Here is a 10,654-nt window from a genome sequence, read left to right as displayed (position 1 = left end):
AAAAAAAAAAAAAAAGAAAGAAAGAAAAGAAAAGAAAAGAAAAAAGGAATACTTTTATGTTGTCCACACATTTAGCTTACTTGTAAGGTTGAGTTATACTAAGCCAAACACGCTGAAAAGGATTGGATCAAAGTGGAGTTTTAATTTATAGAAAGCATGCAGTGTTTAAGATAAAGATAAACTAAGAAAGCTAGCTTACATGGTTTATCTCCCTCATGGAGTGCCAAAAGCTTTCCATGGTGATATACTAGAGCAGTATTAGCTGGAAAAAATTGCATCAATCTTCACATCAGCAGTTGATAAACAAGTATGTCGAAACCAAAAAGGTATTTTCATGATTATAATTTAAAAATGAAAAGAAATAGATATATTTGCATATACAGTGCTAGCTAAGGAAGTACTATCCATAAAACTATAAATATTTTCAGAACCTTTTCCTATGGCCGTAAGTCAAAGAGACCCAGCAGGGGGAGAGGGATTGGGGAGAAGAGGGGGTCCAGGCAGGTACAGAGATGCACATTTAGATTTACGGTGGGAAAGCATGCGGAACTGACCCACCTGTACCATGTCCATAGGACATATCCAATACTTTGAGTTTTTCTCTAAGCATTTGCATGTTTACCATGACTAATCCAAACATCCCTCTCAGATCTCCAATCTGCAAATGATTGTATTTATGATGTAAAACTAATGGATGATTGAATTTATAAGGAACAGTCACAATTAAAAATTTTTGTTCCGTCCATGAAATCAGATCTTTAGACTCTAAAACCTGTAATGAATAATGTAATATTGAGATACTTCTATATGCAAATGCCCTATACATTTCATTAGTCTATAATATAGTCTCATTTAAGATATCCACAAGAATTAGAAAAAGGGACCTCGAGTCAAAACATGATAATATAGTTCTGACATGCTTGGCAGTTCCAATCAAAGCAGCTTCACTGATTATATATGTCAACCAGAAAAATTCATTAAAAAGGTAAAACTCCAAAAAAGCAGAAAAGTGTTACATTCAACTTAACTTTTATAATCACCATTTGGAAAATGTTGCTGGATGGAGAGAGAATATGAAAAAACAAAATCTATGATGATATGTTATTTCCAGTCCATACCTTCATAAACTTAGCCCCATCATAATACTCTTCTTGTTTAATGCGTGATGTCCTCACATAACGAGAAACATATGTTGCTTTTCCATCTTTTATGCGCATACCATGAATCATTCTGCAAAATAAGCAAACCCCTGTTATTTAACTCCATTATATATCACCACGAAGGAATAGTTTAAACTCTTGCGCATTGGAAATAAGTCAAAATATCAAAAAGGCTTAACAGAAAATATCAGCATATAAATACTTTACTGAAAGAAATAAAATAAGCAGAATTAAAAACAGATTGTCGACTTGTCACAGAATAAGATGCTGATTCAACAAAACCAATTCCAAAAGCAGACAAAAGATATGTAATATGTCATTATTTAGGACAAGAAGAAAACAGGTGGTTAAGCATAACTTCATCTGTTAGGTTCAAGTACGTATCTTTAACAGGCCTATCACTGATAGACAATGAGGATTTACGAAAGATTTGAAGTTCACTTTCATCCAACCTGAAATTGGACTCGAAAAATTTGTGAATTTGGAGGATATAATTATAAATACTTAACAATAAGATATAATTCCCAATATTAAGATTACTTAGGAAACCAGAAGACCTAAGCAGAAAGTTTTTAGTGTTCTAGATATTCAAAATCAGCAACAGGTTCACATTAATGTTTGACTGAAACGATGACATTATTGGTTCTAATCTCTAGAAGAACACAGTTTGGATCCAGAATAAAAATTTGTTATCACTGAATCAAGGCCTTCATGGGTACTCATCATAAGACAAATCCATCATTTGTTAATGGCCTAAAACTTAAAATGTAACTATACTAGATCCAACGATATCACGGACAAGGCTACCCTATTGCAGATTCATAGAAAAGAAATCAGACGTGTTAGGAAAACAATCTGCCATCACTAAAATGGTGTGATTTTTGTGGTAGAATTATTATTCCTACCAAGAAGAGATATGTCTCACAAGTAAAGTACAATCAGTAATGCCTAAACAACAGTATCTCATGTCAAAGTTTCAACAAGCTTGATGGTTTGAGGAGTTGTATACATTGCCCCTGTGAAAGGTAAAATGAAAAATTATGCATCCAAAGAAATGAATGAGGAACAAAAAAAAACGCACCCATCTCCATCAAACCTGCGAGAGAACAAACAAATATGAGGTTAGACAAAGTTTGTCACCAAATGACAAGAACTAATAAATCCCACCACAAAATAAGAAATAGGAATCAGATAAGCTATAAGGTAAAACGTATTTTTTTTATTTTTTAAGAAAGGCATGAAAAGAAAGTTTGAGACACGTAATAGGTTTTAGGCAGATAATGTCTTTGACTTCTCAAAATGAAGGAACAAGAAAATAACATGCAAGACTCTACAGAAATTAATTTGAGAAAGAAAAATGACTAACCAATGATATCCAGCAACCGGAGCAAATTTTGGGTTGGGACCAACCCTCACAAATTCACCATTCAAACACTCCTGCGGTGGGTATAATTTTTCACAAAATCAGTGTTGGAGACAAAGCACTTTAGCTTAAGCGCTGGGAAATAGGATGATAACATAATCAATTGAAAGCAAATTAAAGTAGATCTTCTTCTGCTACAAACACAAAACACGCTCCTGAACACTTGCTCACTGTTGTTACATGTATAACAAGTGTAAACTTGGGATTGACTAAATGAATTCTTTTCCACTATAATTAAGGAAACTGGATATTTTCATTAGGTCTCGTTAGGTATACGAATCGACACATCTTATAACTTTCTTTACTTAATCTACGCCTACCATTCGCTGCCTGTCAATTTACTCTCTAATTGTCCCGCAGTCACAGCTAACTTTCTTATAATTTGACTGCAACTATCCGTACTCACATTCCCTAATCTGTTGCTTATCCATATCAATTATTGAGCTTACAAATTCTTAGATTTTACCAAAATATAATGCATGAGTCATTAGCACAAATACATTGAAATCACAATTTAGACTCACAGGGAGGTGCCCTTTAACAGGAAGGTCCTGAAGAGGAGGAGTTTCATCAACGGGAGCAAAATTACCAGAAAGATAATGAAGGGGCTTTTTGGGACCACGCATTAGCTTCACAAAAACCCATTCCAAATAGTCCACGGCCTTGGAAGCAATGCCTTTACTTGGCTTCGGTTTCACCACCACAACGCCGCCGTCCTTCCTCTCTTCTTCTTTCTGCCTCATCTCTGGTTCTCAAATTTTCACAGTCAGTGCCGGAATTTTTGTGTATACCCAGATTTTTTTTTTATGTGGAGAATTTTGTAGGAGAGTGTGTGGAGTGTGTGATTTTGTTGATAATGTAGGTAGTAGATAGGAACCGCTGGCCATATTCTGGCTGAGAATTTTCTACGTATACCTGGAACTTACAGCTGCTGCTGTGTCATTCAGCTCCAATATTCGTTGAGCTTCATTTTCTACTTTTATTCCAAACCAATCGCTCTGTTTGATTCTGGCAGCTTGTGAAAGATGATATACTCTACTCACTTAAAACATGGGAAAATACTTTCACCCACCCAAAAATTATTGAAAAATACTGCAAATTAATCCTCTCATATAATATCAAATCAAAATTAACTGGATTAAGGTTCGTTCTCGGCTATCCAATTTTATTGAAAAATACTTATATTAATGCAATGGCGAATTTTGAAAGTTTTATACCACAAAATCTATTAATTCATTATTTTTGGAATTCAAATCAAAATCCATTCAATCTAAGAGCTTGTTTGGTGGAGATTTTAATCTAATTAAAATTAATTTTTTGACCGTTATTTCACTATTTCAATCATTATTTTTGAATTTTTCGCTCATAGGTAGAACTCACTTTATTTATAACAGTCAAAAAATGAATTTTCAAAATCCCTAACAATCAAGCACTAAATTATGTGCTTCTCAACTTAGCTACGTCCATTTTTCAACAACATTTAAATATATTTGCCCGTAATTCAATTTTTGCACGTTTTCATAGAATGCATTTTTATTACTCTCAAAATATCGTATATGGCAACTTGAACATTAACAATTGCGTTCAGTTGATATTGATTTTGATTTTATCGCACAATGAAGATATGAAAATCGAGTATGATTAAGGCAATGAGACGTGCGAGTAATATTCTATCATTCTATCCAGTCACATGCACCAAAAATATTCCTTCCTATCCTGGAAGTCGAGCGGTTTTGATGCTAATCAAAAGCAAAATCTTGACCATCTAGTAATGGAAAGCAAAATTACAAAGGAAAATAAGTTAAAAACAGTCTTCCTTCCCGTGCAATGTCCAGTATAACGTACCAAATATGGCTCGGGTCACATGCAAAGTAGGCAAGAAACTAGTCGTAGAAAGTGAATGCAGTAATACTCCAAGCATTTATCTTCACCACTGAACTATTGAAATAAAAAATAAACAAGAACAGCAATAAATCACAGCATAAAATATAGGATTGCATCAAATCATAAACTTCAGAAAGGGATATGACAAACCACCAATCCGGTATAGCAGAAACGGTAACAATCATTTATTTTATTCCAAGACATGATTGGCTAAACCTATTCCTTTTTCGAGTAGAGACGAAGAACAAATGCTAATCCCAATATCAATAAGGGCAGGATAAATAGCAGTATCTTGGATGAACTCCCCGAGTCCTGGTTTGCAGTTGAAGTTGCACTTGGAGGTGGGGTGTATTTCTGCTCTGATGGAAGAGTTGATTCATCAATCTCACCAATGTAGAATTTCTGCATTGTCACTTTTGCGTCATCACTGTGGCCAACATCTTCAAAATCATTTGTAGCATCTTTCTCTACAAAATTCATAACAAAAACTTATTATAATCCTAAATAGGGAACCAAAGATACTGATATCTACTTTCTTGTTCATACCAAATGGCTCTTAGATCTCAAGAAATATCAAAATGTTAAATAAGCTCCCACATTTTATGCGATAAATTGTAATGTAGACACACTAAGAAAGTGAGTTCGTGTTAGAGGGAATGTTGAGAAGTGTAACATAGAATCAGCTCTTACCAGTTGATGTTAGCAGCACTTCATCACCCCCAGGATGCTCTTCAAGAAATGGCGTCACGTTGTAGACCTAACGCAATGTTAACAAAAGGAGTCATGAAGTTCAAACGAGAATATAAATAATAATAACATGATTAGAATCTACCAAACAAATGCATACCCAATTACTATGTTTCAATTTAGTTAAACTATAAGCATAAACCCCAATTACAACATCACGTCTCTCCCATTTCATTCTTATACAGATAAACACAAGTTCACATCTTCTCAATCTGAAATGAAATGGCTGGATAGAGGAAGGTTCCTTTTTTTGTCATTTGTGCTCCCACAAACAGATTCAGTCGAGACAGGACCGGTCAGAACCTTTCGCTTTGTGCGCAAGCTTGAGTTTAAGAAGGGTTTTAGATGCCTGAAATTATCTTTGCATGGTCAAACATCCGACAACTTTAAGAAGCATTGCCGGAAGAAAATGACATTTGAAGTAGGTAACTGTCAAATGACACTATAAAAAGCCTTGCATGAAGGCAGCATTTTACATTAATTTGAGATTACTAGCATCTTCGGCCATTAAGAAACAGCCAAGAACTTGTACTCGTGGATTAAATATTAATCCATAACTTTGTTTGCAGTAATAGACAAAGCAAAATCATAAACACATAGATTTATAATGGTTCATGCCAATGTGAGAGTTACAAGTACTTAATTTAGAAGATTTTTCACCATAATGAAAAAGATTACAATGTTCTTCACAAAAGTCTTTCTGGTTAGTCCTCCCCTCTTCTCAAAATCCTTGATACATAATAGGAATACCTGGGTGAGCAGTAACGCGTGTGAACTATCCATTATCCAATATACCCCCAGTAAAAATTTCGTGATTAGGTTCCACATAGTCCAACACATACCCTTGGCCTTCACATCAGATCTACTTGATTCCTTGCATCTTACGAGCAAATATAAAAGAAGGAATGTATAAATTTATGTGTATTTAGAATTCTAGATAAATTCCAGCGATGTTTAAGATACTGTCTAACTCCTCCTCGACCGATCCCCACACATATATCGAAGGGGACTAGCAACTCAACTAAACATTGCCTAATTCTTATTTGAGTCATATGGTTCCTCAAGAACCATATTTGTATTAATAAACAGGGTTGGCCCCCATTTTTAACTCATTTTCCCCCATACTTATTTTCAATCACACATTTCATGGGACTCATGACTTTTATCAACCTTTCGACCATGTATTCATCAACTTTTATTAAAATGTACTAAAATTCAGATTTTTAACAAAACCAAACAGAGGCTGAATTCTAATGACCTAATTTCATGTGATTCTAACTCCCCTTTGTCCAGATTTGACTGTACCAATTTAATAGTCTAATTTGAATGCGTTAAAACCCTGTTAACTACTACGCGTACTTGTCTTCAAAAGTGCCACCTAAAACGCTTGGCTAGTAAGTCCTACGGAATTTTTCTGTAATCTTATAGGGTTATATAACGAAAGAAAACCTTTAGAGGCAATTCTACGATTTATATTTAGGCTTCAAAAGAATGTGAGGGTAGTGTAGTCTTTTTTTCATTTCAGGGTAACATAAGCCTCAAGTCTCTGCAATAAATTCCTAAAATTAAGTAATATTTGTGTAAGAACCCTCATTGTCTGGTCAAGCTTTAGCCTATCCAGTAGCTAGGATGTTATAACTCATAAATGAACTTGGGTTTCAAGGATCCCTCTTTAGTACAGATTTCAGTGGTTCGTTAGTAGTATTAAAAGAAACAAAACTATCATCGCTCTTCGAATAAATTCTCGTGAGCATCAACACACCACTATTGCGGTGGGTCCACTAGATCAATAAATGAAATCATTGCACATCTTCAACAACAATAGCAACGTGTCTAATCAGCTGAATTGATAGAGAGAAAGGTTTTGTATCTTTCAATTTTCAATAAATTATATTGATTGGCTTTTGCCAAAAATTTGCAGCATTCCATTTATTGCTTTGATCTTAACCCACATAAGGAAGATTCACAACTTTTACCTACATGATTCACTCACTAGTTATTAGTTAGTGAAGGAAACAATCCATGGATCTAGTTGTATACTGGAAGAAATAAGCTTTAAAAAAAAGTGTAAACATAAAAGGAAAAGAACTTTTAAAATTCCTCAAAAAATTTTTTTTTTTTTTTTTTGCGGTAAAAAATTACTTAAAAGTGACTTTTCCTGCCAGAAAAATGTTTGAAGATGGATCGTAAAAACCTGAAATATCTATTCCTTCTTTACCGAATCGACATTAATCCTTGCGCACAATCATATAGAACGATTTAATCAACCTAAAAATATATCAAACGGGATTCATGCTCTGAAATGATACTATCATGTACCTATAAAGTTTTCTTTCCCTAAAAAATAAATAAATAATAATAATAATAAATAAAAGAGGGAACCCTAGTTCAAATATCCTCTTCACTTCATTGTTTATTCCGATTCCGAATCAGATTATCAATCCAACTTAGATTCACATTTTAAATCACAGTCTTGTATATCCAACGAAAAAATATATATCAAGATTTTTCAAAAAAAAAGGAGAAGAAGAAGCAATTTTCATATAATCACAACCCAAAAGAAAGCCATAATCCACAAAAATAAGTGAATATGCAATGAGAAAACAAGTTGACCTTTCCAGAGATGATAAGCCAGCAATCATCTTTCTTGTTGTGACTAGCTACCTCCTCAAAGGTATGAACTTTGGGTGCCATTTCTTTGCTGCTGAGTACTCACCCAAGAGAAAACAAAGCAAAAACCCTTTTTCTCCTCCCAAAAATAAGTAAAAAGTTGGTTCTGGGTAATAATGAGCCGTATTTTCGTGTTTGAATCAATTCTTGGACCCTGTTATCTAAAAATTTCATTTTTTTTTTTTAATAAAATATTTTGTACTTATTTACGATTAAAAAAAATTATTTTTAACCAAAAAAATGACTTAAACAAAAACGTTACATAAATTGTATCGAAATGGAGAATAAATTATTGCAAAACTCCAATTTTGAGGGGAGAGGACAGTGAGAAAGGGACAGACGTTTGTGGTTCCTATTACATGGCTTATCTCACACACAGTTGACGTTACACTGTGTGAGATATTTTTTTTTTTTTAAGCCAAAAAAAATTATATATATATATATATTGTTTTTAAGTGATATTTCAACATTTTGTTAAAAAAAGTAGAGCTCAAAGTAAATAATTAATTTTATTTTTTGATATTTTCAACTTATTTACTATAGATTACATCATTTTTTGTTCGTTGCTAGATTGCATTTTTTGATAAATTTATGGAATGATTTTCCAAACGGTCCCTAAATAAATTTTTTAAGTTCTTGTTTAGTCCTATTAATTTTCATTCCATTACATTTTGGCTCCGTTTGGTAGTCATTTTTTTCAAAATACCTTTTTCTCTCTCTTCTTTTTAATTACATATTCTTTATTAAAATAATATTACTCGTAAATCAAAAAAAAATTTCTTATTTCTCAACCACACATTTCATATCAATTAACTATTCTAAAATACATTTTTATATAAAAATTCTTATCAAACACTCCCTTTATTTTTCTCTCTCCTATTTTTAATCACGCTATTTTCTATAAAATAATATTATACGTAAATCGAAAATTTCATCTTTTTTTTTAACCACTTATTTTCAAAGAAAAATTATTTCACCCATTAATTATCCACGTAATGGGGGCCAAACAAGGGGCAAAACAAATAGTAATTATCGAAACATCATCGACATATCATCACTAATTCGGTGATTTGAAAACTTTTAAGCTGTCAAATTTAATGCTAATTTAATGCTCGTTTGTGCAGGTGCACGGCTGCCAACTTCTGACAGTAATTAAATTCTTAATTGATTGAGAGGGTGTTTAGGAGATATTTTTATGTAAAAATGTATTTTTGAATAGTAAATTGTTGAGAAATGTGTGGTTGAAAAATGAGGAAAAATTTTTGATTTACGTATAATATTATTTTAATAAAAAATGTGTAATTGAAAAGAAGAGAGAAAAAAATACATTTTGAGAAAAATGAGTACCAAACGAGGCCTGAATATATGAGAATCGTGCATTATGCTCAAAGGTTTAATCGTGATGAAATTCAAAGGTAAGAATATTATATAGCTCTATGCATCACGAGGCAGTATGGAAATTACAATTGTGATCCTTAATCTTTGAGATGTGAAACATTTAAATCCTAAAGTTTTTCACTTAGCTCGATATGTATACAAATTTTAGTGAAAATCAAACATTAATTTTAACCAATTCAACATTCATAAATATTACTAATTATTATGCATATATTTCATGAGAGCCACTATTATTTCTCTTATTATTTTTATTTTCAAACATTTATAAATTTGATAGACGGAGGCTTTGTTCTATAAAAATCATGAGTAACAAAGTCAAATTTTGTACGAATATTTAAAATAAAAAAAAAGAGAGAGAGAAAATAAAAATACATCTTCTATTTTGTGCTTGTTTTGGGAAGCTTAAAAATTACTAAAAAGTTAAGCTTAAAGCCAACAAATAATTTTAACTACGTATTTAGTGATATTCGTGATCTTATCAGCTCTTCAGTTATGTTTGAGTAAAACTTTCAACTATAGAAGACAAAATCATTTTTTTCATTTTTTTGTTTTCAAATCTTTTGAGCATGAATTTTTGGTACATCAAATTCTGATCTTTTATTAGTTACTGGAATGTGTTATTTAAGCAAATCACTTATCAAGATTTGAATGTTTTGGCGTTTTGTATTTATGACCGGTTTTCTTGATCAACATAATACAGTTTTGAAGAAAATAATGTTATGTAGCATCGGTTTAGGTGACAGTGCGTACCAACTCATGGTCTAATCCAACAGTGCTACGTAGCATTACTCGAAGAAGAGGCCTGGACGGAGATTGAAACAGAATTGTCAAATGCTGCAGAGAAATTGGTGATTGGAAAACCATGCAAGTGAAAGGGAAAAAATGGCATATTACTGTTATCCTTTCAGATTTATACATTTTTATCTTGAAAGGTGGTTGTAATATGAGATCATTGAGATGTGTTAGTTTACTGCAAACCAACGGATTACATTGTTTATTTTGTTCGAGATGAAGAAATACAACGAACATACTCTGGACAACAAAAATATGGAAGTATTTTACAATGAAACTTTGATGACAAGTACCACAGGTTGGAAGAGGACTTGCTGGTCCCATATAGAATGAGACCAGGGATCCCACAGAAGTCCTCCAAGAGCGCCATATTCTTGAAGCCAAAACTATGTGATTGAATAAATCTTCCTCTAGGTTCAAGGGCTCCTTCTCCCTTCCCTTCTTCAAACTCGAATTCATATTTTTCATAGAAATTGTTAGAATCACCTTCTTCTAGAAGGATCATCTATAAAGCGATTCATTTTGTATGTATTCAGACAAAAAGTTGATATTGGAGCTCTAGCATTACTGTAACACAAAG

The 10,654-nt window shown here is 32.8% G+C and overlaps 2 protein-coding genes across 6 annotated transcripts in view; both read right to left on the bottom strand.

Moving 5' to 3' along the window:
* The window catches only part of LOC111409941 (carotenoid 9,10(9',10')-cleavage dioxygenase 1-like), an 8,386-nt gene extending 4,726 nt beyond the window's left edge, over positions 1–3,660 (bottom strand). The window contains exons 1-7 of one of the 5 annotated variants that reach the window (XM_023040068.1): positions 3,499–3,660; positions 3,108–3,328; positions 2,527–2,597; positions 2,242–2,256; positions 1,119–1,230; positions 559–658; positions 200–262 (exon numbers count right to left, since the gene is read on the bottom strand). In XM_023040068.1, coding sequence (XP_022895836.1) covers positions 200–262; positions 559–658; positions 1,119–1,230; positions 2,242–2,256; positions 2,527–2,597; positions 3,108–3,326 — 580 coding nt within the window. In that variant the 5' untranslated portion in view covers positions 3,327–3,328; positions 3,499–3,660. The other 4 variants (XM_023040067.1, XM_023040070.1, XM_023040071.1 and 1 more) reach the window with 4 other exon arrangements.
* An 893-nt stretch (positions 3,661–4,553) lies between these two features.
* On the bottom strand, positions 4,554–8,064 carry LOC111409940 (cytochrome b5-like). The gene is made up of 3 exons (XM_023040066.1): positions 7,828–8,064; positions 5,158–5,224; positions 4,554–4,934 (listed from the first exon to the last, which is right to left on the bottom strand). Exons 1-3 carry the CDS (start codon positions 7,906–7,908, stop codon positions 4,684–4,686), a joined length of 399 nt encoding a protein of 132 aa, XP_022895834.1. The 5' UTR covers positions 7,909–8,064; the 3' UTR covers positions 4,554–4,683.
* Positions 8,065–10,654: the final 2,590 nt, after the last annotated feature.

The sequence above is a fragment of the Olea europaea genome, chromosome 15 (assembly GCF_002742605.1).
Source record: "Olea europaea var. sylvestris chromosome 15, O_europaea_v1, whole genome shotgun sequence".
Classification (NCBI taxonomy): Eukaryota; Viridiplantae; Streptophyta; class Magnoliopsida; order Lamiales; family Oleaceae; genus Olea; species Olea europaea.
The sequence above is the reverse complement of the archived record's forward strand: the minus strand, read 5'-3'. Positions and strand labels throughout refer to the sequence as shown.

Excerpts from the sequence above, each read along its gene's own strand:
- LOC111409940 (XM_023040066.1), bottom strand. The coding sequence starts at position 7,908 with ATGGCACCCAAAGTTCATACCTTTGAGGAGGTAGCTAGTCACAACAAG. Across the intron at positions 5,225-7,827 it reads GGCTTATCATCTCTGGAAAG|GTCTACAACGTGACGCCATT; the intron begins GTCAACTTGTTT and ends ACATTGCGTTAG. Across the intron at positions 4,935-5,157 it reads AGTGCTGCTAACATCAACTG|AGAAAGATGCTACAAATGAT; the intron begins GTAAGAGCTGAT and ends TGAATTTTGTAG.